Source organism: Acinonyx jubatus, chromosome A2, assembly GCF_027475565.1.
Source record: "Acinonyx jubatus isolate Ajub_Pintada_27869175 chromosome A2, VMU_Ajub_asm_v1.0, whole genome shotgun sequence".
NCBI classification, from domain to species: domain Eukaryota; kingdom Metazoa; phylum Chordata; class Mammalia; order Carnivora; family Felidae; genus Acinonyx; species Acinonyx jubatus.
In genome coordinates this window covers 37,640,301-37,667,612 of record NC_069383.1, presented here as the reverse complement: position 1 = coordinate 37,667,612, position 27,312 = coordinate 37,640,301, and the positions used below count along the sequence as shown (strand labels likewise).

Here is a 27,312-nt window from a genome sequence, read left to right as displayed (position 1 = left end):
CAAAGGCTGCATCCCTACCCAGGAATAGGTCACACTTGTCATAGGGCCTCCTCAGGTTATGCCTTTCTAGAAAGGAAATAAGGAGCTCTTGCAGCTGGAGAGATGGGGGCATATTAAGTGAAAATGCATGTATCAAGAAAGTATACTTTGGATTTTTAATAAAAAATGTATGTAGAGATAATATGAAGAAAATCATCATAAAGTTAATTGTGATTATTTCTGAATGGTTGTCTTATCTGTGTTTTTTTAACCTTCATTTCTACCATAAACTGTATACTCATTTTTGTAGTGTGGAAATTTTGTTTTAGAAGACTGTATGGCTTCCTCAAATTAGTTTAGTGAGGCCTTTAATCAAAATATTTCGTCAGTCAACCAAGAAGTACATAAGATAATTCAGAGCTGTTCCTTATATTTTGAATAGGAAGAAAAATGAAAGCCCCAGAACAGGACTGAGTGCCTCTCTATAGAAAAGAAGGGTCAGCACTGGGAGAGGGAAGGGTATAGAAGGAATCTACTGGAAGCAGATATGTTACTGACTGATTTAAATGATCAGGACAAGTAGAAGCTGTGAACAGTATTATCATTGTCTTCCAGAGAGAGACAACTTTGCCTCCTATTATTAACATTTCTACATTTATTTTTTAATTCCTAAGATGACTGTGTAGTTGCTGTCTGACCAGTGGATCAATAACAGTGGTCCAGGGGTATCACTGGCTATAAAATCATGAACCAAAACATGAAGAATTTTTTAACACAGTGGGTAAGAGTTGCGACAAGTTCTATAATTTCTAATATTTGAAAACCTCATCAGCATATCATAAGCTGGCTTTTGAAAATAGTAATAAAATTTAGGTGTGTGAAACATTGAAAACCTTGTTGAGAACCCTAAGTTGTATTGCACTTCTAAAATATTTGCTTCACCAAAAACTAGCAGTGCCAATAATGGTGTGTTTTCTTTGTTTTCTAAAATATCCCTTAGCTTGGGGTGCCTGGGTGACTGAGTTAAGCATCCAACTTTGGTTCAGCTCATGATCTCACAGTTCATGAGTTCAAGCCCCACATCAGGCTCTGTGCTGACAGCTCAGACCCAGGAGCCTGCTTCAGAATTCTATGTCTCCCTGTCTCTCTGCCCCTCCCCTGCTCATGTTCTGTCTGTCTGTCTGTCTCTCTCTCTCTCTCTCTCTCTCAAAAATAAATAAACATTAAAATATTTTTTAAATTATTTTTACTATCCCTTGGCTGTTTATAGTTCTTGGTCTCCTCTTATGAAGTTACTGGAAATAATAAGAACTCATCCTTGAAGTTTCCTAATAATCCCTTATTGCACCAAAAATGTATATATTTTTATATATGTAGGAGTTATGTCTTTAATATTCATAAGCTTTATGTTCTTTATTCTTCTTTGAGTACGAGTTGTTCTCCCCAGTGGCTTTCACCTGGGAGAGTGGTTATGAAGCTTCTCAAATTATAGCAATATCCTCCTCTTCCTTTGTAAATACTTCTTTAGAACACAGCAAAAATGACAACCGGTAGTGATTTTCAGAATGAAGCACCTTTCAGTTTTGCAATAGGTTCCTCTGACCACTACTCTATCCTCTTAATATATTCTTAAGCTTTTTAGATATGTTGAATAGAATTATGCCACCATCCCATTAGCATATTTTATATAGTCCAGATAACTTATTTTGCATTATGTTATGCAATAAAACTTATGTTTTATTTAGTGGCTGTCATAGAAAGTCAGTGATCATTGTTCACTGGAGTACTGGGATTTGGAAAACCTAGTGTCTTTTGATTCTGGTCTCATTTTTTACCAGTCTCATCAATCAGACTTTGCCCTGTTTTGTTTTAACTGTAGGGTCTTTTGAAACAATTACATTCTGCTCAAAAAAGTCCTATTTCTTAAATGCTTTAAAGCTTCACAGAGTCAGAGCTGAGAGTGAGAAGACGTTGAGAAATAAAGAAGCAAGGGAAGAAGGGCCATGAACAGCCCTTTTAATAATTGCTAATATTTGAGTAGCTTTGCTGGCTGTTTTTTATTTGTTTTTTGCGTTCCTCCTGCCTGAATCTAAAAGTCCTCTTCATTTTTCCCCTTTCTTGTTTTTCCATTCTTCTTTGGTTAACGTCCCTCATTGCTTGCTGACTGGAAGAGGACTAGGAGTTTTGAGGCATCAAACCTACGAGGCAGAGAGGAAAACAGTTTTCTCCACTGTTGACATTTCCTCATTCCACAAACCTGAGCCCATTGCATTTTCAAAATAGCAGTGGCAGCCGCTTCCCCCCACCGAGATCCTCCCCCAAGATTTCCCTATATGCTCTTACAGATGATTGAAATTCTCCAGCAGCAGGAACTCCGCTTCTCCCTTCCTAGGAAAGCTAAGCATTTTTATTAACGCTGGCCCAGTGTAAGACCCAAGTCTGAGTGATGTCGAGTGCCATTTCTGGAACGTCAAAGGTACCTACACATGACAATTTGACATGAAAGTAAATTTATATTTTCCTTAAGGATTTACAGTGCGTTGCATTTTTGGCTTTCTCTGTTCTTTTTGTATAGAACTTTATCGCACTAAGATCATTTGGTGAACACTAGGAATTTGGAATGATTTTATCATGCGAGAAGTACAAAGAATAGTTTATAACTCATTGTTTCTGACTGTTCTTTTGAGTATCCAGAATTCAAATCCAAAGTCAGAAGATTTTCTGAAGTCATATACTTTTATATCAGAGTAAAACATACCAAAGCTATGGATGGGTTGCTCTTGTTTTATCAGTACGTATAATCTTTCCTTGGCTTGCTTATTTTGAATTACTCTCAATTTTTTTTAATTAAAAAAAACCTTTTTTTTTTTACACTTATTTATTTTTGAGAGAGTGAGACAGAGTGCAAGCATGGGAAGGACAGAAAGAGAAGGAGACACAATATCTGAAGCAGCCTCCAGGTTCTGCTCCAGACTCAGCACAGAGCCTGACATGGGGCCTGAACCCACGAACTGTGAGATCATGACCGGAGCCGAAGTTGAAATCTCAACTGACTGAGTCTCCCAGGCGCCCCACTCTCAATTTTTTAAAGATAATTACTGTATATCTGTTTTATTTGGTTTATGTAAACATCTGATTATGTTTCATTGATTGCAAGTTAATAACTTAAGATACACAGTCACTTCAGCATTTTGTTTTAATGTAAATTGAGTTTCTTCATTATAAAGACTACATTTCTTTGATATCAGTGTTTTATTCCATGAGTCATTACCCCAGATCTTACACACTGGGACTGTTGAGTAATACTAGACTATCTTTCTCCGTTTGATATTTTTATCTCTCTACATATGGCAATATTATATCTGAGTATTTTGAGAATAGATCCATTTCAGTAAAATTGGTTATGAAGCAGCTTGGGTTAAAGAAAAAAAAAAAGACACTATTTCCTCATTGTTTTTCAGAATAAAACTGGAACCGCATTGGGAAAAGACAAAACCTCCTTGTTGACTTAGTTATAATGTAATACCAAAATGGTTAAAATAGGCAGTCATTCGGCATAATGATCATTGGTCTGTATAAGAAGGCTTGGAAAGCTTTGCTAGGATGCAAATGAAGTAGAAAAAAGCTTTCTTAAGTCATAGTTTTCTTACCTTTAAAGCGGGGTTTTGATTCTAGGTCTTTGTTAGCTGGTAACCAGTGATACGCTATCCTGGAAGCACTTTTTCAGTGTTTAGAGTACCCTGATTCCCCAGCCCCACCTTCTTTTATTAAAGAGCTTATAAAAGTCTAAAAGCTGAACCGTATTATCAGACTTAGCCAGTAGATGCCCTCGTCAGTCCCAGTGTATTCTGCCCTAAAAATACTTTGCTGTCCACAAATAATAGAGGTGCTTCTGCCCTAGTAACTTTATATTCATTCCTGAAAAACTGCATTCTACAAAATCACACAATAAAAATAACAGATCTCATGAGGGACATAGGGTTGGAGACAGATCACTCAAAACCAACAGAACTTTGTAACCAGAGCAGTCCTAATGAAAAGAGTAGCAAAGCTAAATCACCACTGGATTTACATTCAAAACCAAGGTTCAGTTGATTCTTTACATCCTTGAACTCTGGAATTCATGCTGCCTCCTTCAAAATGTGACATTTGCTCCTAATGAAGACCAATTTCATCAAAATTAAATTACTGACTCAGTGTAGATTTCTATCAGTCAGGTGTTTTGTTATTAAAACTTTATTTTTCTTGGAGCAGTTTTAGGTTTACAACAAAATTGAAAAGGAGGTACAGAGATTTCCCATATTCCCACCAACCCCCCACATGAATAGTCTCTCCCATTATCAACATCACTCACCAGAATGGTACATTTTTTAACCCAACATTGACATATCATAATCACCTAACATCCATAGTTTACCTTAGGGTTTACTCTTGGTGTTGTATATTCTGAAGGTTTGGGCAAATGTATAATGACATGTATCCATCATTACCGTACAGAGTATCTTCAGTGCCCTAAAAATCCTCTGTGATCTACCTAATCATCTGTCCCCACTCCTAGTAACCACTTACCTTTGTATGATCTCCATTGTTTTGGCCTTTTCCAGAACATCATGTAGTTGGAATCAATGCCATATATAGCCTTTTCAGAGGGGCTTCTTTGTAAAAACTTGGGAAAGGCAGAAAAAAAAAAAACAAATTGGCTTCCTTCACTTGGTAATATGCATTTAAGATTCCTTCATGTCTTGGGGCACCTGGGTGGCTCAGTCAACTAAGCATCAGACTCTTGACTTCAGCACAGGTCATGATCTCACAGTGTGTGAGATTGAGCCCCACAGTGGGATCCATGCTGACAGCGCAGATGTGTCTTTGGCAAATCTTTCTCCCTGTCTGTGGCTTATCTTCTAATTTTCTTGGTATTGTCTTGCAGGGCAAAAGTTTTTACTTTTAACAAAGTTCAGCTTATCATTTATTTCTTTCAAGGAGTATGTCTTTGCTGTTGTACCTAAAAAGGCATCACCATACTCAAGGTCATAAAGGTTGTTATCTTCTAAGAGTTTTACAGTTTCTTGTTTTACCACGAGCTCTTTGCTACATTTTGAGTTAATTTGTGAAGGATGTGTCTAGATTTGTGTCTAGATGTGAAGATTTGTGTCTAGATTCAGTTTTTTCCATGTTGATATTCACCCGTTCTAACATCATTTGTTGAAAAGACTCTTTGTTAATCGGGTGTTTTTTAAACACAAGAAGAGATGTCTTTGCACCTTCTTCATATGGGTCCTCAGCTTCCTTTAACAACTTAACAAAGTGGAAAGGGTAGCAGTTTTTTGTTTCTTGTTTTTAAAGATTTTATTTTCTTTTTTTTTTTTTAACTAATGTCTATACCTAATCTGGGGCTTGAACTCATAAGCTCAAGATCAAGAGTTGCATTGTCTACAGACTAAACGGCCAGGTACCCCATAGGTAGCAGGTTTTGAAGCCCTTCCTTCCTAGAATTTTCAGTATTTTTGTTTAGGATCTTCCTATATTGCTTATACTTTCTTTAAATAATGAGAATGCTTGGGGCACCTGGGTGGCTCAGTCGGTTGAGTGTCCAACTTCAGCTCAGGTCATGATCTCACGGTTTGTGAGTTCAAGCCCCGTGTCGGGCTCTGTGCGGACAGCTCGGAGCCTAGAGCCTGCTTCGGATTCTGTGTCTCCCTCTCTCTCTCTGCCCTGCCCCAGTTTGCACTCTGTCTCTCCCTCTCTCAAAAATACATAAACATTAAAAAAATATATATTTAAAAAAATAAATAATGAGAATGCTTGCCCTGATTGACTCAAATCATTGTTTTACTAGAAAAAAAACAAGTAACACAATACAACTTCTGTATTATACTGACATTATTCTTTAGTTTATCAGATGTGTATAAGCCGACTCACATTATGGAAGCATATTGTATCCGTAAAGGCTTTAATTTGATTACATTTCAAAAATAAAGTCCTTTCTCTTTTTAGTCAGCTTACAATCTACACAATTTGATTTTCACAAAATATGCTTTCTAAAACCTATCAGAAAGATGTTTTTCCCAACACCAGAAACAATTTTTTACTCTTTCTCTCTAAAATGTCTAGCTTTTTATACTTACACTAAATAATAAAGTCATAAACTTGATCACATCAGATTTTCCTTAGAACAGTAGTTTGTAGCTTCATATAAAACACGTCTTCTATAAAAACAAGACTCCAGACACATCCAAATAAGGCGTTGCATGTAGCTGTCTGCCTTTCTTTGAAAAAAACAAAAACAAAAAAACAAGAAACATGTCTTAGTTACCATAGAGTAATTACATTAGAATCTCCATGTAAAAAACATCATCATGTTTCAAAAGCTCTCTAGCTGATTCATAATGTGCTATCAGGCTTGAGAATCACTGCCTGAAAATACAAATAACTAAAGGTATTCATGTTGCATTTGGACATTCCAATGAAGCCCATGCTGGTCAGATTAACTGCCAACAAAATTCAGAGTTTGCTGTTTCGTGAGTAATTTGCAACATGTACCACTTATGTTAACTGACTTCCACCGTGTTTTAGAGATACAAGATTTATTATATCACTTTTTGGATTTATCTTTATAATTGTGACATAAAACAGAAAAGTTATTACTATATCTGAAATGCTAGGACTAAAATCCATTGTGTTTTATTGTCTAGCATCATTTTATTCCCTCATGATTTGTATTGGAAGTCCAGTGATTTTGTGATGTGGTCACATATTTGTAGATTATGTTGTATCATGGAGATGGGATGCATACTAAATTTCACTGAAAATACAAGAGAGGTTGTCATTGGACAAATGGCAATTATATATTTTTTAATGTCCTGAAGACATTTGAATGACTTCATAACTATGTCTTTATAAAAGCAGTCCAAATCCTGGAGGGTCTAAGTAACTTGCGGAAAAAGGATTTGTAAAATTCCTCAAAGGCCAAACAACTACCCAGGTGTCTGGCATGTGATTGGAACTGAGTAAATGAATTCAATGCTTCAGTGTCTTATTTGGTTTGTTCTTTTCTTCCCTGTGGTGTTCCTTACTTTCTAAGTTGTGTGAGATGTGTCTTTGAGCATGACCAGCCTCCCTAGTGGAAAGGTTCCTTGAGTACAGGGTCACTCTTATTTTTCATTTGTTCCTCAGTATCTAGCACAGTCTTTTGCCTAAAAGTGGGCTGGAAGAGAGAATTACTTTCTAAGAAGACATGTTTTTAAAGTGGGGTAATACAGGAGCGCCTGGCTGCCTCAGTCAGTAGAGGCTGAGAATCTTGATCCCGGGGTTGTAGGCTCAAGCCCCACGTTGGGTATAGAGGTGGTGGTTGTTGTTGTTGTTTTTAATCTAAAAATGGGGTGATACAATGAATTTTTCATATTCAAATCCCTTAGAGCCTTGCTATTACAGAGCTGCTTTATTTCTGAGAAGGCTGTTATAAAGAGGTCTTTCACTATTTTAACAATTAAAATCCAGCAGATAGAATCTCAGCTGATTTAACCAATGCTGAATAATCTAGTAAATACTATCAAGGCCAAGGTCCATTGTATTAATAATAGGTTTTCTTCTAAAGAAGTTAGACTAAGCAATTGATAATTTTAACATTTCACCCAAAGATCAAAAAAGAATTAGCATATTATCTCAATTTAAGAATCTGTTGTGGTATTTTCTGTTTAAGGTAGCAGAATTGTTTGTCCAGAGAGCAGAAAACATACTCAATGACTTTTCTCCGCATGAAAAATTCATTCAACATAGATACTGATTTGAAACTACTTGACTTTATATGTTTGGGACATAAAGAGAGAATTGCATTTGTAGAATTGTCAACAGAACAGAACATTTTCCATTGAGTGGAAAGACAAAAACCAATTTTTTTCAAGGAACTAATTGATATCTAAAATAGATGTACATATATATTTCAAATCTATATATACATAAATATATATTTATAGTATATATGTTTAATGTCTAACATATCTCAGTATATCTAATATATATCTCAAATATTTAGGAATTCAAACTTTCTAAAATAAGTGTTTAAATCAATGGTTATATGGTACTTTTGAAAAGTCCATATTTGGGGCGCCTGGGTGGCTCAGACGGTTGAGCGTCCGACTTCAGCCCGGGTCACGATCTCGCGGCCCGTGAGTTCGAGCCCCGCGTCAGGCCCCGCGTCAGGCTCTGGGCTGATGGCTCAGAGCCTGGAGCCTGCTTCCGATTCTGTGTCTCCCTCTCTCTCTGCCCCTCCCCCGTTCATGCTCTGTCTCTCTCTGTCTCAAAAATAAAATAAACATTAAAAAAAATTTTTTTAAAAGTCCATATTTATTAATGTGTTTTTCTGTGTCTAAAAGATTATCATTCTTAACCTTTTTCATGAAAACAATTTATTAAAAAATGTTTAATTGATAAATTAAGACATCAAATACTAAAATAAAAAGATGACATAGCTATTTAAGTTTGTAAGTAGAGAGATAGCTATATTAGTCTCACAAATCAGAAATTTATGGTTCTATCAGAAACACTAATTATACTTATTAGGAAATATCAGATAGGTGATTTATGGTTTTCAAGTTGCCAACCCATTTCATTAAAATATTGACTAGAATACTAATTCCAAAGTAATTGCCTGTCAAATCAAATCAGTTAAAGTGGGTTAAACCCAACCTCTATGGATGCACTGTGAAATTTCTCCTGGCCACCACTTATTTAGAGACAGTTTGTTGTTATTATTGGCATAAGTCAGGCCAATATCCAGTCAGATTTTTTTTTATGTTTATTTGCTTTTTTTGAGAGAGAGCACAAGCAGGGAAGGGGCAGAGAGAGAGAGAAAGAGAATCCCAAGCAGGCTCTGCTTTGTCACAGGGCTCCATCCCATAAAGCATGAGATGGTGACCTGAGCCGAAATCAAAAGTCTGATGCTTAACTGACTGAGCTACCCAAGTGTCCCACCAGTCAAATCGTTCTCAGTCCAGAGTCTGTACTTCCTTCATTCCATGTCCCCACCCCCCTCCCCCCCCCCCCCCCCGAGATCTCAGTACATAAGAGCATTCACCAAGGGTGCTTGATTTTGGCTCAAGTCATGATCTCCACTTCATGGGATCAAGCCTGCCATCAAGGCTCTGTGCTGGCAATGCAGAGCCTGCTTAGGATTCTTTCTTTCTCTCCCTCTCTCTCTGCCCCTCCCCTTCGTGTGCTCTCTCTCTCAAAATAAATAAATAAACATTAAAGTAAATAAATAAGCAAACAAGCATTCACCAATTTGTCCTTTCTTCATTCCTGACAAAAAGACTTTTGTTTGACATTGACAATGTCTTTGTTACATTGGCCCTCCTGTCAGGATCACCAGCATTGTTTGCAATAAGTCATTCTTGTTAATCAAATTTACCTTTAACTGAGGTCAGAATGTTAATGACTTTTTTTGTTTATTTCCATATTTAGATTACCAAATGCCTAATGTCTGACCCCTGACTACTGTCTTCTGCTGGTGAAAGGGGATAAAATTGAGGACTTAGTTCCCATTTGTTTCCATTACTTCTTAGAATGAAATATATTTACATATTTCATTGAATTCCACTTAGAACCCCAGCATTCCTGGTCCTATCCCTATCAACTAAGAATTTGTAGTAGCTTTATATTTAAATACTCTAGAATATCTTTGATAATGTACAGAAGTAGTAGAAGGTGTGAAGAAATATTTAAAGTAATCATATAGCAAAGTATAGTCATTTATCCTCCGTTCCAACTCCTTTTGGATTCTAAATCTCTCATTAGCAGTAAACATTAGAGTTAAAATATTTCAGAACTGAATACTTAGCCATGTATGTTTGAAAGATATTTTTAACAGTAGAAATCTTGTCTGATTTAAATCTACAAACTAATCATTTATCATATTAATAAGGAAGGCTTTATTTTTATCCATTTGCTTTATCTTCCTAGGATTATTTCCTCCTAAAATGTCATGAATTTATAATATTTCAAACAGCTGCTGCTATTTGGAAACATTTCAAGCAATAAGTAACATTGTTACTACTGCATTATTAAAGTAGACATTGCTAATTCCTCTTTATGGAGTAGATAAGAAGGTATCATGTATAATCCAGAAACATGTAACCTATAGCCAAGAGATGAAACCAGTATACCGTTTAGTTTCCCAGTTTTGCACAAAAGTTGCTTGAGAGGAAAATCACCACATTTTCACTATTAGGTAGTTTTGAAAGTGAGAAATGCAGCGTGGAAGGGAGGCAGCAGCCAAAATTTCTCTGCAGTGTTTTTATAGTATAATAAGGAAAAGGAGCTTAATCAGTATTCTCTCATTAGCCATAGTAAGACTAGAAATCAAACTATTTCTACAACCTCTAGTCTACTATGGTTTGCTCCTAAGCTATATATTTTAGTAGCTCCTAAACTAATTGAGAATTTTCTAGACAAAAAGAATAGATCTACAAATAATCAACCTCTAAGCCCATCCTGGGGGGATTTGATAGTGCTTTGAAGATGTATGAGAAAGCAATTTCTGAGTATTTCTAGAAAGACTGGATGTGGTAACAGCTCTAGCATTACAGTGGGCTGGTTGCCGCATATTATCCTCCAGTCTTTTTCTGACTCATCTTTGCTGTTGATTATGGTTGTATATAAACTGAACATACCTGGTTCATTAGAAATAATTAGGTGATAGAATATGCTATAGAGCTTAACACCTAAGACACTTTTTCTTCATAGAATAAGAATGTAAAAAGAAATCTTTGAGGAGCAAGAGAGGTGTTAATCCTGATTCTATGTGAAAAACATGCTGCCTTTTCTCAAATCTTTACTGTAGACAAGATGTAGTAATCTGGTCCTATTAGAGACTTCCTGGAATATGTATCCCCGTCGATAAAGAATCCCATAATGACTGTTGTCAGTTGGTAGTAAATTCCTGTATTTATGTAAAAGGTAACATTTTACTTCCAGAAACACATAGTCCAGAGGGTTAACTTTAATGGTGGAGATTTTAGGCACTATGATAACCAGCTTTAAAAACTAGTTTTCCCAGGGAATTTGGCTGTAGTTTCTATATTATACCATATATAATTATGCCTGTTCTGCCTTCAGGCTTTCTCCTTCTGCTCTGACTACAAAGTGAGATAATTTAAATCCTGCTGCAGAATTGTGGTTTAGTTAGTTATTTAATTGTTTGAAATCCCAACATAAGGACACTATTCACACACACATCATAAATAAAAATGTTAGGCTAAACGATAGAAATATATTGACAGGATATGTGGTTTTTAAACTTGTTTGGAGTCCCCAGAATTCTTTAAGAATCTATTAAATCAAAAGACCTTCCCAGAAAAATTCACATACATATAATTTTGAATACAGTTTTACATTGAACTCCACAGACCTGAGTCTTTGAATCACCTAGGTGCTTATGGACCCAACAGTAAGAACTTGGCACTAATTAGATCTGCTCTGTCTGATAGGCAATAATCACTTACAGCAATTTAACTTAAAACTAAACAAAATTAAAGTTCCTCAGTCTCACTGTCCAGATTTTCAATACTCAATAGCAACATGTGGCTAAAGGCTACCATATTAGACAGAGAAGATATAGAATATTTCCTTCATCTCAGAAAGTTCTTTGGACAGCACGGGGTTAGATGTATCTAAAATATTCTACTTAAGAATCTTACCATTATGTATATATGTGTATGTGTTTGTAGAGCCGCATGATTTGACAACCCAGAACATACATATTATAAGAAAAATCAGCCGCTTTTAGGCATAGAACACAAATCTTTTCCTGAAACATATATGTGTCTCAAAGGCAGCTAGCTAACCTCATCTGGGCCTTCAGGACAGTCTACTGTCATTTTTTTTAATCTTGTGTCTACACTGCCTTTTCCATAGTAGTAGTTCTTAATCTTTTACACTTTTCCCTAAGCTCTTGCCTTTCAGTATGGCCAGAGATCTCCATGTTCAAAAAACTCAGACTATCAGTAAAAATTTCTGCAACTTCCCTTATCTCTTTATTAAAAATCTCATTGTATTTTCTTTTATTATAATGTGCTACAGAAATAACAAAGTGATCAAGAGAATGCAAAAGCCTCTGAATGTCAACAATATAATCACGACCTAAAAGTAAATAGTTAGGAAGTGAGCTTGTGCTTGAAAAACGTGTGCCCCTGGGGCGCCTGGGTGGCTCAGTCGGTTGGGCGGCCGACTTCTGCTCAGGTCACAATCTCACACACTCCGTGAGTTCGAGCCCCGCGTCGGGCTCTGTGCTGACAGCTCAGAGCCTGGAGCCTGTTTCAGATTCTGTGCCTCCTTCTCTCTCTGACCCTCCCCTGTTCATGCTCTGTCTGTCTCTGTCTCAAAAATAAATAAACATTAAAAAAAAAAAATTAAAAAAAAAAAAAAAACGTGTGCCCCACTCTCCTATGATTTGATCCTTTAGGTCTATGTGAGGGCCATAAAATGTATATTCTGAGTTAATCCCTAGGAACTTCTAATACACATGGACGCAGATAAGGCCCATACTTAAACTTATAGCCATACCTATTATCAATAGTAACAGTAGGAACTAACCTTCACTGATCATATCCCTGTGCTTTACATTAATTTCCTCAATTAATCCTCATAACAGTTCTATCGGTGAGCATTATGGTTAATCCATTTTATGGAAACAGGGTAGGAGAGGTTCGGTAACTTGTCCAGAACTGGTTAATAGGAGTTAATGGAACCAAATACATAGTATTTTTTAAGTATGTGTACATTGCTGTAAAGCAGATCTCTAGAACTTTTTTACCTTGTGTGACTAAAACTCTGTACTCAATTGAACAGTTACACCCCATTTTCTCCTCCCCCAGCCCCTGACAGCCAGCATTCTATCTTCTGCTTATATGAATTCAACTACTTTAGATACCTCACATAAGTGGAATCATACAGCATTTGTCCTTTTGTGACTAGCTTATTTGACCTAGCATAATGTCCACCAGGTTTATCTGTGTTGTGGCATATGACAGAATCTCCTTTTTTAAGGCTGAATAATGTTCCATTATATATCAATACCACATTTTCTTTATACATTCATGGGCCTGTAGGTTGTTTCCACCTCTTGGCTACTGTGAATAATATTTTAATAAACATGGGAGTGCAAATTCAATTCTCTTGGATAAATACCCTGAAGTGGAATTGCTGGATCATGTAGTAGTTCTAGTTTTAATTTTTGTGGGAACCTCCACCCTGTTTTCCATAATGACTGTACTAATTTACATTCCCACCAGCAGTGTACAGGGTTCCCTTTTCTCCACACCCTTGACAACTCTTATCTTTTGTCTTCTTGGTAATAGCCATTCTAACAGCTATAAGGTGATACCTCATTGTGGTTTTGATTTGCATTTCCCTGAGTAATGGTAGTGAGCACTTTTCATATACTGTTGACTGTTTGTATGTCTTTGGATAAATGTCGGTTCAGGTCCTTTACTCATTGTTTTAATCTGGTTATTTGTTTTTGCTGTTAAGTTGTATGAGTTCCTTACATATTTTGATTCTTAACCCCCTATCAGATTAATGGTTTGCAAGTGTTGTCTTCCATTCTGTAGATTATTTTGTTGATTGTTTCCTTTGCTATGCAGAAGCTTTTTAGTTTGATGTAATCCTACTTGCCTATTGTGTCTTTTGTTGACTGGACTTTTTATTGTATCGAGAAACCATTACCAAGACCAATGTTATTATGAAGGTTTTCCCTATGTTTTCTTCTAGGACTTTCATAGTTTCAAGTCCTACATTTAAGTCTTCAATCCATTTTGAGTTGATTTTTGTGTGTGCTATCAGGTAAGGTCAAATTTCATTCTTTTGCTTGTAAATATCCAGTTTACACAACATTGGTGTTCTTTAACAAGTGATTGTTAAAGATACTATCCTTCTTCCCCTATTGTGTAGTCTTGGCATCTTTGCCAAAGATCATTTAACTGTGTATGTGTGGGTTTAGTTCTGGGCTATCTGTTCTGTTCTTTGATCTCTGTATATCTGTCTCTATGCCAGTACCATCTGTTTTGATTGCTATAGCTTTGTGTTATGTTTTGCAGTCAGGAAGTGTGATGCCTCTAGCTTTGTTTCTCTTTGTTTCTCAAAATTGTTTTGGCTATTCAGAGTCCTTTGTGGCTCCATATGAATTTTAGGATTGTTTTTTCTATTCCTGAAAAAATCCCTTTGGGGTTTTGATAGTAGAGATTGTATTGAATCTGTAGATTGCTTTGGGTAATGTGGGCATTTTGATATTTTAAGCCTTCCAGTCCATGAACACAGGCTGTCTTTCCAATTATTTGTATCTCAATTTCTTTCATCACTATTTTGTAGATTTTAGTGTACAAGTCTTTTACCTTTTTGGTTAAGTATTTTAATTTTGTTTTAATGTTTATTCATTTTTGAGAGACAGAAAGAGCATGGTGGGGAGGGGCAGAGAGAGGGAGACACAGAATCAGAACAGGCTCCAGGCTCCAAGCTGTCAGCACAGAGCCTGACACGGGGCTTGAACTCATGAGCCATGAGATCATGACCTGAGCCAAAGTAGGATGCCCAACCCACTGAGCCACCCAGGTGCCCCATTTAAGTTTATTCCTAAGTATTTTACTTTTTTATTAACTGGCTTTTTTTTTAATATTTTATTTTGTTAAGTAATCTCTACACCCAACTTGGGGCTTGAACTCATGACCCTGTGATTAAGAGGCACATGTTCTAATGACTAAGCCAGCCATGCACCACATATTTTACTCTTTTTGATACTATTTTAAATGAAACTATTTTATTAATTTCATTTTCAGAAGGTTCACAATTAGTATGTAGAAGCGTAACTGATTTTTTTTTTCTTTTAACAAAACAGGATTTTTATTTGACCATGGGATTTGGGGAGGAGAGCAGAAAAATGTGTCAAATTTTGTGAAATACAACTTGGAAAATAGAGGCATATGGTATACTCCCTTCCATAAATATTAGCAGTTAAAGAAGAGACTCATAAAGTTGTAAAAGGGTTGAAGATTACATACAGTAGCTGAAATTCTACCATTAACATAATCATTTACCAGTGTGCCTTAGAGCCCTGATTTTCAATCTTCACTGTTAATCAGGATTACCTAAGGGAGATTTTTAAAAGCTACAAATATGTGGCCAGCCATGAGATTGTAAATAACATAATTTCTTACTGTGATCACTTTTCCTATGCTTTTAATTATATGAATTATTTTCAATAATAAATAATAAATAAATTATATGAATTATTATATTCATGATATATTTCATTCATTATATTATCCTCATTAATTAATTCATCCATTAATAAATAATAAATAATATGAATTATTATTTAATTATATGAATTATTTTCAGTTAAAAAAAGTGTTTATTGATGCACATTAATATCTTCTCAGGTAGTAAAGTATAAGTTGGCTTTGTGTTGTACTGTCACTAGTCTTTATAATATGTAACAGAAATGTGTATTTCAGATGATCAGCAAGTGTGCCAGTTATTTCATTATAGGAAAGTTTATTATATATGATGTGGATTGTGCAGAAAATTTGACCAATCTCTGTAAGATATTTGCATTCAAGGAGAGGATAGCCAATTGGCTGTCTTCTTCACAATTGAAAGTTGGTAGAATTAGGACATAGGAACGGAAAAGTTCTTGGCCTCTGTAACTTAATCATTAAAACTGAGGCTTAGTGCCCTAGTGAGTATTTACAGTTCTCAAGCAGGAGTGAAGTGTATAGCTAACGCAGGAATGTTAGGAGTTTGTAGTGGGCAAGTCCTAGATCAAGAGCAGGAGATCTGAGTTTTGATCCTGGCACCAATCTATTAGCTTTGTCCTAACCTCCCTCTAATTGCCAGCCTCTTTGAATTTGAAATATGTATAATAATGTCTGCTTCTCCTTGTTTACATAATTTTAGGAAGATCAAACTAAATAATCTATAATTTACATAATTTAAACCAGCGTAATGCTAATTTTTCAGGCACAATAATGATCATTATGTAAATATCACTATTATTCTTTAAGTTATGTACCTAAAATGGTACTGCTTTGGTCACTTCAGAGTAGGTTTCTTTATAAAATAGACTGCTGTAGTAACTACAGGTTTGTGGAATTTAACTCTTGCTCGTGTGTTGTTGTTTTTTTTAAGCCATTTTCTTGGAGGAAGTGAGTTTTGAGTTTTTTTACTTTAAGAAATATTTTTGTAATGGAGAAAATATAAAAATTAGGATCTTTAAAAATACTTCCTTATAGTGTCAACATTGCCAACATTCATGAAGTTCGTTGGTTAATTTGTTTAAAAGGTCACTTTTATTTTATTTTGTCTTTTATTTTTTTATTTTTTTGGTTTCAGGAGTAGAATTTAGGTATTCATCACTTACATATAACACGCAGTACTCATCACAAGTGCCCTCCTTATTGCCCATCACCCATTTAACCCATCCCCCACCCACCTACCTTCCAACAACCTTCGGTTTGTTCTCTGTCTTTAAGAGTCTCTTATGGTTTGCCTCCCTCTTTTTTTCCTTCCCCTATGTTCATCTGTTTTGTTTCTTAAATTCCACATATAAGTGAAGTCATATGGTATTGTTTTTCTCTGACTTATTTCACGTAGCATAATACACTGTAGCTCCATCCATGTTGTTGGAAATGGCAAGATTTCATTCTTTTTGATGGCTAAGTAATATTCCAGTGTGTGTGTGTGTGTGTGTGTGTGTGTGTGTGTGTGTGTGTGTGTGTACACATCTTCCTTATCTTCCTATCCATTCATCAGTTGATAGATATTTGGGCTCTTTCCATAATTTGGTTATTGTTGATAATGCTGCTATAAACATAGGGGTGCATGTACCCCTTTGAATCTGTATCTTTGTATCCTTTTGAGAAATACCTGGTAGTGCGATAGTGGGTCATAGGGTGGTTCTATTTTTAACTTTCTGAGAAACCTCCATATTGTTTTTCAGAATGGCTGCACAAGTTTGCATTCCCACCAACAGTGCAAGAAGGTTCCCCTTTCTCCACACCCTCGCCAACATCTGTTGTTTCCTGAGTTGTTTATTTCAGCCATTCTGACAGGTGTGAGGTGGTATCTCATCATGGTTTTGATTTGTATTTCCCTAATGATGAGGGAGCATCTTTTCATGCGTCTCTTAGCTATCTGGATGTCTTCTTTGGAAAACTGTCTATTAATGTCTTCTGCCCATTTCTTCACTGGATTACTTATTATGAGTTTCCTGAGTTCTGTATAGATTTCAGGTACTAACCCTTTGTCAGATATTACATTTGCAAATATCTTCTTTCATTCCATAGGTTCCCTTTAGTTTTGTTTTTTGTTTCCTTCCCTATGCAGAAGCTTTCTATCCTGATGTAGTCCCAGTGGTTCATTTCTGCTTTTGTTTCCCTTGCCTCCAGTGACATGTTTAGTAAGAAGTTCTTCCAGATGAGGTCAAAGACGTTGCTGCCTGTGTTCTCCTCTAGGATTTCAGTGGTTTCCTGTCCCACATTTAGGTCTTTCATCCATTTTCAATTTATTTTGTGTATGGTGTAAAAAGTGGTCCAGGTTCTTTTTTTTTTTTTTTTTTTTGTATGTTATGTCCAGTTTTCCCAATACCATCTGTTGAAGAAACTGCCTTTATTCCATTGGAAATTCTTTTCTGCTTTGTCAAAGATTATTGACCATATAGTTGTGGGCCCATTTCTAGGTTTTCTATTCTGTTCCATTGATCTATGTGTCTGTTTTTCTGCCAGTACCATACTGTCTTGATGACTACAACTTTGTAATATAACTTGGTCTGGAATTATGATGCCTCCAGCTTTCCTTTTCTTTTTCAAGATTGCTTTGGCTATTTGGGGTCTTTTGTGTTTCCATACAAATTTTAGGATTGTTTTGTTCTAGCTCTGTGAAATATACTGGTGTTATTTTGATAGGGATTGCATTAAATGTGTAGAATGCTTTTGGTTGAGTACAAACATTTTAACAGTATTTTTCCAGCCCATGAGCATGGAATGTTTTTCCATTTCTTTGCGTCCTCTTCAGTTTCTTTCATAAGTGTTCTATAGTGTTCAGACTACAGATCTTTTACCTCTTTGGTTAGGTTTATTCCCAGGTATTCTATGGGTTTTGGTTCAGTTGTCAATAGGATCAATTACGATTTCTCTTTTTGCTGTTTCATTATTGGTGTATATAATGCAACAGATTTCTGTATGTTGATTTTGTGTCCTGAAACTGCTGAATTCATATATCAGTTCTAGCAATTTTTTGGTGGACTCTTATGTTTTCTTCATAGAGTATCATGTCGCCTGCAAACAGTGAAAGTTTGACTTGTTCCTTGCCAGTTTGGATGCCTTTTATTTCTTTTTGTTGTCTGATTGCTGAGGCTAGGACTTCAAGTATTATGGTAAATTAACAGTGGAGAGTGAACATCTCTGTCTTGTTCCTGAGTATAGAAGAAAAGCTCTCTTTTTCCCCATTGAGGATGATATTAGCTGTGGGTCTTTCACATATGGCCTTTATAATGTTGAGGTATGTTCCCTCTATCCCTACTTTGTTGGGGATTTTTACCAAGAAAGGGTACTCTACTTTGTCAAGTGCTGTTTCTTCATCTATTGAGAGGATCATATTGTCCTTATCCTTTCTTTTATTAATGTGATATATAACATTGATTTGCAAATATCAAACCATGCTTGCAGCCGAGGAATAAATCCCACTTAATTGTGGTGAATAATTCTTTTAGTGTATTATTGGATTCAATTTGCTAGTATCTTGTTGAGAATATTTGTGTCCATGTTCATCAGGGATATTAGCCTATAATTCTCCTTTTTAGTGAGGCCTTTGGTTTTAGAATCAAGGTAATGCTAGCTTCATAGGGTAAGTTTAGAAGCTTTCCTTCCATTTCTATTTTTTTGGAACAGTTTGAGAAGAATAAGCATTAACTCTTTTTCAGAGTTTGGTAGAATTCCCCCTGGGAAGCCATCTGGCCCTGGACTTCTGTTTGTTGGGAGATTTTTGTTTACTGATTTAATTTCTTTGCTGGTTATGGGTCTGTTCAAATTCTCTATTTCTTCCTGTTTACATTTTGGTATTTTTTTATTAATTTTTTTAATGTTCATTTATTTTTGAGAGGGAGAGAGACAAACACGAATAGGGGAGGAGCAGAGAGAGAAGGAGACACCGTATCTGAAGCAGGCTCCAGGCTCTGAGCTGTCCGCACAGAGCCTGAGGCGGGGCTCAAATGTGAGATCACGACCTGAGCCGAAGTCGGACGGTTAACTGACTAAGCCACCCAGGCGCCCCAGTTTGGGTATTTTATATCTTTCTAGGAATTTATCTATTTCTTCCAGTTTGCCCAATTTGTTGACATATAATTTTTCATAACCTTCTCTTACAAGTCTTTGTATTTCTGTGGTATTGGTTGTGATCTCTCCTCTTTCATTCTTGATTTTATTTGAGTCCTTTTTTCTTGTTGATAAATCTGGCTAGGGGGTTTTCAATTTATTAATTCTTTCAAAGAACAAGCTCCTAGTTGCATTGATCTGTTTTACTGGGTTTTTTTGTTGTTGTTTCTATAGCATTTATTTCTGCTGTAATGTTTATTTCCCTTCTGCTGGCCTTAGGCTTCATTTACTGTCCCTTTTCTAGCTCCTTTAGGTGTAAGGTTAGGTTGTATATTTGAAGTGAAAAAGTCTTGTGGTAGACCTGTGTTGCTGTATACTTCTCTCTTCTGAAGTAAGAGACTGTCATGTTTTCATTTTCATTTGCTTCGATGTATTTATTTCTTCTTTAATTTCCTGATTATCCTATTCTTTAGTAGGGTGTTCTTTAACTTCCATGTATTGGTGATCTTTCCAAATTTTTTTCTTGTGGTTGATTTCAAGTTTCATAGCATTGTCTTCTGAAAGTATGTATGGTATGATCCCAGTGTTTTTGTACTTGTTGAGGCCTGACCCAGTGTGTGATCTGTTCTGGAGAATGTTCCATGTGCACTCAGAAAGAATGTGTATTCTCCTGCTTTAGGATGAAATATTCTTAATATATCTGTTAAGTCCATCTGGTTCAGTATGTCATTCAAAGCCATTGTTTGCTTTCAATTTTCTGCTTAGATGGTCTGTCCATTACTGTAAGTGGGGTGTTAAAGTCCCCTCTGTTAATTGTGTTGTTATTGATGAGTTTCTTTATGTTGTTATTAATTGACATTTATTTGGGTGTTTCACGTTGGGGGCATAAATATTTACAGTTGTTAGATCTTCTTGTTGGATAGACTCCTTTATTATACTATAGTGCCCTTCTTCATCTCTTGTTACAGTCTTTGGTTTAAAATCTAATTTGTCTGACTTAAGTATGGCTATTCTGGCTTTCTTTTGATGTCCATTAGCATGATAAGTGGTTCTCCATCCCCTCACTTTCAATATGCAGATGTCTTTAGGTCTAAAATGAGTCTCTTCTAGACAACATATACATGGATCTTGGGGTTTTTTTATCCGTTCTGATACCCTGTGTCTTTTGATTGGAGCATTTAGTCCATTTACGTTCAGGGTGCTTATTAATTAATAGATATGAATTTAGTGTCATTGTATTACCTGTAAAGTTGGTGTTTCTGGAGATTTTCTCTGTTCCTTTCTAGTCTTTGTTGTTTTCAGTCTTTCTTTTCCACTTAATGAATCCCCTTTAATATTTCTTGAAGAGCTGGTTTAGTGGTCATGAACTTCTTTGGTTTTTGTTTGTTTGGGAAACTCTTCATCTCTCCTTCTATTTTGAATAACAGCCTTGCTGGAGTAAGTATTTTTGGCTGCATATTTTTACCATTTAGCAAGTCGAATATATCATGCCACTCCCTTCTGGCCTGCCAAGTTTCTGCGGACAGATCTGCTGCTATACTTATTTTGTCTTCCATTGTAGGTTAGGGATTTCTTTTTCCTTGCTGCTTTCAGAATTCTTTCCTTATCTCTGTATTTTGCAAATTTTACTATGATATGTCTTGCTGTTGGCCTGCTTTATTGATTGTGGTGGGAGTTCTCTGTCCCTCCTGGGTTTGGATATTTGTTTCCTTCCCCAGATTAGGGAAGTTTTCAGCTATAATTTGCTCAAATAAACCTTCTACCCTGTTTTCGTTCCCTTCTTCTAGGACTACTGTGGTATGAATATTATTATGCTTTATGGAGTCAGTGAGTTCCCCAGGTCTACATTTGTTATCCAGTATTTTTCTTTCCCTCTTCTTTTCAGCTTCATTATTTTCTATAATCTTATCTTCTATATCACTTATTCATTCCTCTCATTCTTCCATTTTTGTGGTCATTACATCCAGTCAGTTTTACATCTCTGTTGCAGCATTTTTTATTTCAGCCTCACTAGTTTTTAGGTCTTTAATCTCTGAGGTAAGGGACTCCCTGGTGTTTTCTATGCTAGTCTCAAGCCCAGCTACTATCTTAATGATTGTTGTTTTAAATTCTGGTTCAGTCATATTACTTATATCTGTTTTGATTAGATCCCTGGCTGTGACCTCTTCTTGTTGTTTCTTTTGAAGTGAATACCTCCATCTTGGCATTATGTCTAGTCTGTGTCTTCAGGAAACACAATTGATATTTGCTTATAGATTTTGTATCCTGCAACTTGCCTGAATTTGTTTATTAGTTATAAGCAATGGTGTGTGTGTGTGTGTGTGTGTGTAAAATCTTTGGTAGACTATATATAAAATCATGACATCTGCAAACAGATGGTTTTACTTTTTCTCTGATTTGGATGCCTTTTATTTTTTCTTGCCTAATTACTCTTGCTAGAACATCCAGTATTCTGTTAAATGGAAGTGGCAAAAGTGAGCATCCTGTCTTCTTACTGATCTTGAGGGAAAGTTTTCAGTTTTTCACAGTCAAATATGTTGTTAACTGTGAGCTTTTCATATATAGCCTTCTTTATGTTGGAGAAGTGTTTGTCTTTTCCTAATTTGTTGAGTGTTTTTATCATGAAAGGATGTTGAATTTTGTCCAATTCTTTTTCTTCATCTATTAAGATGATCATGTGATTTTTATCTTTCATTCTGCTAATGTGGTGTATCGTATTGATTTGATTTTCATATACTGAACCATTCTTGCCTCCCAGGGTTAAGTCCCACTTGGTTATGGTGTATAACCCTTTTAATGCGCTGTTGAATTTGGATAGTGTTTTGTTGAGGATTTTGCATGTGTATTCATTGGGGATATTTTATTTTTCTTGTAATGTCTTTGTCTGATTTTGGTCAGGTTTGGGAGTATTCCCTCCTCTTTTATGTTTTGGAGAAGGATTAGCACTACATCTTCTTTAAATGTTTGGTAGAATCTCCTGTGAATTTATCTGTTCCTTAGCTTTTCTTTGTTAGAAGGTTTTTTTTTATTACTGATTCAATCACTTCATAAGTCTATTCGGATTTTCTATTTCTTCATGGTTCAGTTTTGACAGGTTGTATGTTTCTAGGAATTTATCCATTTCTTCTAAGTTATCCAATTTGCTGGCATATTATTATTCATGGCCATTTCTTGTGATCCTTGTATTTCTGTGGTATCAGTTATAATTTCCCTTTCTTTCATACCTGATTTTGAGTCTTTTCTCTTTTTTTCTTAGTCTAGCTAAAGGTGTGTCAATTTTGTTTACTTTTTCAAAACAACTCTTAATTTTGTTAATTTTTTTCTATTCTTTATTTCATTCTGTCCTTCTTTATTATTTCCTCCCTTATGCTACCATTGAGCTTAGTTCTTCTTTGAGTAACAGAGTTAGTTACAGAGTTAGGTTGTTTATTCCTTGAGTTACAGAGTTAGGTTGTTTATGAGGTCTTTCTTCCTTTTAACTTATTTGCCGCTCTAAGCTTCCCTATTAGTCCTGTTTTTTTGTTGCATCCTGTAAGTTTGTTGCATTTTTATTTTATTAAGATTTGTTTTGTGACCTTATATGTTATATTACTTCCTTAATTAAAGACCTTCTGAATCTCCTCACCACTTCCAAATTTAAATATAAATCTTTGGACTAGCATTAAGGTGCACCAACATGTGATCCATCTACTCTTGCTGCCTTTTCCTACCTAGACTCTAGCACTAATTGGACTATTTTGATTTTTTAACTATCTATATATATACTTGCTGGAGTTCTTTACCATTTCAAGAAGACTCCATGAAGATTCTCTTTCATTTCTCCTGATTTGAGGTTTCTTCCTTCCATATCCCTTAACCCTCAACTTTGCATATGTTGAATAGTATTATAATTATTTGTATAGTTGTCTCATATTTTCCTCTAGACTAACAGTTTCTTCAGGATAGGGATTCTATATTAATAATCTTTATAGTTTTGATAGTGTCTAGCATACACTTTGTGCATAGCAGGTGCTCACTTTTTAAATGATAAATGTAATCAAAATTTTTCATCTTAAAATGTCAAGACTTAGTAACCAAATAAAATTATACTTGCTTTATTTCTTTCTCTTAATTTTATCTGTCACAGTCACATTGAGGAACTTGTCAGAAGACATGCTTTTTATTTCAAAAATTTTCAGTGTTAGGGAAAGTTGGTTGTAGAGAAAAATCTCTCATAGTTTTTCTTTTTGTATCTTTCCTTTCAAGCCTTGTACTTATATGTGGGTGTATGTACATGTACGTTTGTGTGTGTGTGAGGAATTGTGTGCAGTTCATTGTGGATTAAGCTCTTTTTAATAAATTTCAAACATGTTTTACAATATTTCTCCATTGTCTTCATAATTGTCATTTAGCACATGCATAATACACAGCACATATATGCCATATTTTAAAGAACTGCTTTTCATTTGCATGACGCCTAGGTGGCTTCTATTACTTTGCTTTATAGGTGATGTTGTAATAACATTTTTACAGTTTTTTGCTTGTGTTAAATTAGCTCCTTAAATTTCTAGGCAAAGCGCTTATTAGGTTTAAGGGTTGAATGTGTTTATAACCCTGTTTCCATACCAAAGGCTGTGGCAAACCTGCCAGCTATATTTGAGCGTACTAATTCAGCACACCTTCATCAGCAGTCTCAGTGGTGTCAAGAATGTGTAACAATGCTCACCTAAGTTCATCTCCCTTTCCCGTATTCCCCTAGTCTTAGTGCTTGTATAGTAACTTAATTTTTTTAATATCAGGCCACAATAATTTACATAATAAATTATTAGCCCAAGGGTATTTACATAAGAGTCTTATGTTCTTACTCTGAGCTTTAGAGATAGATTGCAGTTAAGAAGACTAAACCAATCTTTTCCATTTTCCAAATGCATCTGTTAGGGGGCGCACTCTTAGAAATTAAGGGACAGACTTACTTAGGAAGTAGAAAGCCATGTTTTTAGTTTAAGTGACAAGTACCCTCAAGAACTTAGAAATAAAAGTTACTTCTTAAGTTTTACTTCCAGAATAAAACTAAGATACAATAAATGACATTGAGTAGGCATTGGAGTCCTATGGAAAGTTATGATGTTTGTTCTAATCAAAAGCTTAGAGAACAGGCATGAAAATATCCAGAGTTGGTAAGATACTAAAGAAAGCTATCATGAAAGAAATTACACTAATATAATGAAGGACAACTGTAAAGGAAATGGGTTTGGTTTTTTTTTTTTTTTTGAAATTAGGAGCTTGTTTATAGCAAGTTAAAACTACAAAAACTACAAAAACCCTGCCCATCTTCATATTCCAATTTTTATAATGATTATCAATTAGATTATCAGAGTGTGATAAGAGTCACAACTAAACTTATTTGATCTGGGTCGAGTTTATCACCAAATTACCACTTTATATTTTTTTCAGGGTTTTAGCAGTGATATTATGATGGTGTACACAGCAAAGTGTGGGTACTTCCTTAAACGAGGAGTGATGTGTGAGGTGTTCTCCAATTCCCCATGAAGGAAGGCTGAAAGCCTTCTCATCAATTATTTGTTGATATGGGCTTTTCTTTCTCATTTGACTTAAGGAGGACAGAAACCTCAGAAGCTTCTTCTTTTTCCTTCAAAGCACCAGCAGCTTTTATCTATTTGGCAGGAATGATACACTATAAAGTCTAGGGTTGTCATTTTAACACTTAGATAAAATATGAATTCATGACTGGTTTGTTCCCTAAATAGAACCTTACTACTCAAAGTATGATTGTGGATAAGCAGACTGACATCACCTGGAAACTCAGACATGTAGAATTTCAAGACTTTTTACCTCCTAGACCTACTTTGTTAGTTCATGTCCTCTAAGAAGCACATAGCAAGATGGGATTTGACATGTAAGAGATCTGGGGAGAAGACACCAGAGGAGGGAAAAGGGAGAGAGTGCTGGAGAAGGTAGCAATGTAGGTCTGACCCCTGTGAAGGAAAGAGGGAAGGAAGGGCAGTGGAGTAGAGTCTCAGACGGCAACACAGTTGTAAGTAAGCACATTTCTGGCAAGCTGCTGAGAGTCCTCAGCCACTGTCATATGTCAGTGAAATTCTCTCTCTCACAGGAATGAGCCTGCGTTACCATTTCTGCTGGCTCTAATCATTTACTGAGAGCAGCATGTGGAAAGCTTGGCTTCAGTGCAAGTAGGATTTCAGAGCACAGCACCTGAGACTATATTTCAATTATGCTCATAGCGACAGGAGATTGGATTGGCATGTTTCCCTGGTCACCACACCTCCTGAATCAGGATCTACACTTTAACAAAGTCTCCAGGTGAATTATAAGCATGTTAAAAGTTTGAGAAGCATGATCTTAGAATAATAATGTGGTTCTTTGAGGATCTTAGCCAGAGTCAATAAAATTGTTCACAATCAGCATAGGATCTCCTCAAAAATTCAGCTCTCTTGGGATGGTATTTTTCACAGTTCATTTAAACAGAGTTGCTGTTCAAAGTGAGAACTAGAGCAGATAATTTGTTGTTGTTAATTTGTAACAAATGTGTGAAGCAGATATGGGGCCAAAATTTTCAAGATGCTTTGCCTCTTTGCTGAAAGGAGCTAAATAGAGTTTATTTCCTTTTGCCTTTTCGAGTTCAAGGTCACTGTAGCAAAAAAAATCTATATTTCTGTATTTATTTTTTTACTACATGGTAAGGTGTAACTATGATTCTTATGATGACAACTAGAAATAAACAACCTGTTAGACAAATCATACTAAGTTGTTTATGCTGACACAGTGCTTAGAGTTTGAGAGGCTCTCTTTAGGACAGAATACGCTATCAAGTAAGCTTTGCCACCAGGCCCTATTCCTGATTTACAGACTTGCTGTGAGTTCAAAATACCCACACTCTAATGTATGATCAGGATGTCCACAATCCCTTTGGAATCATTCCTTGAACCATTGATCCCCAGACTTGAGTTTAGGAATTACTGCTCGGTAAAAGTTATATTTCGTCAGTCTAACAATAAGGCCTTGAAATCATTACTTTTTAAAAAGCACTCCAGATTTGGAAACCATTGCTCTAAAGTAAAATATATACTTGAGTTCAGGCCTTTGCTATAGAAACATCCTCTGCCAGAGTGGTATAACTTACTCTGCGTTCCAAATGCAACTTGTCTCTGTTTACTGGTGAGCATGGGTGAAAAATAAAAAAGGAAGTTAAAAATCCCTAAATAAACCTCACATACTTTTATTACACTCAGTAATACTTGTTATTAGAATTTAGTATAATTTTTACATCATTATTTATTACCAGTGGGCTCATTATACCAAGGCCCACAGTACTAAAGATTTGGCTATAATTATTCTGGACTGCTCTCAATCTGAGGCAGAAGAAGTTCCCCTAAATACAGACAGCCACAGGTGTTCCCTGAAATAGAACTTACCTAAAAGCTGAGTCAAAGGTATAACTCTAGTTTTAGGTATCTCTGGTCTTATTCATTTTTTCAAGCACATATCAAATACCATGTATGTTTCAGGGACTATAGTGTACACCAGAGATATGAAAACAAGATTTAGTCCTTGACCTGAGGTGTTACCATACTACCCGAGGGGCACAGATATACATGTCAATAATTAATTGCAATAGGGATATTTGCTATTGTTGGACATGGAGAGATGGAGTGAGTCAAACCCTCAAGAGGACTGGGGGAGGAGGGTTGCTGGCAAACAAAGAAAATAACGTAAATGCATCACATGAGACTCCAGTCACTCCTGCCCCTGTCCAAAATCCATGTCAGGAATGTTTAACTTTGGAGCAGATTACCTGAGCTCTTCTAAAGCTTTACTCATTATCTGTCCTTCTCACAGAACAAAAAAGTGCCTCTACACATGCATTCCTAAAGTGGTGATTGGTGCCCGTGATTCATACAGCCTCCCTGCCGGAATCTTAAAAGGCATCCCAGGCTTCTTCACTCCCTCTGGCCAA

The 27,312-nt window shown here is 35.9% G+C and overlaps 1 protein-coding gene across 6 annotated transcripts in view; it reads left to right on the top strand.

The window, feature by feature from the left end:
* Positions 1-27,312, top strand: part of ZNF277 (zinc finger protein 277) — a 111,037-nt gene that overhangs the window by 35,381 nt on the left and 48,344 nt on the right. The window contains exon 2 of one of the 6 annotated variants that reach the window (XM_053218205.1): positions 25,450-25,658. The exons of 3 other annotated variants lie outside the window; for them this stretch is intronic. In XM_053218205.1, the coding sequence (XP_053074180.1) occupies positions 25,570-25,658 (89 nt within the window). In that variant the 5' untranslated portion in view covers positions 25,450-25,569. Of the gene's footprint in view, positions 1-13,743; positions 13,816-25,449; positions 25,659-27,312 lie in introns of those variants that run through there. 2 more of the 6 variants (XM_053218209.1, XM_053218208.1) reach the window with 2 other exon arrangements.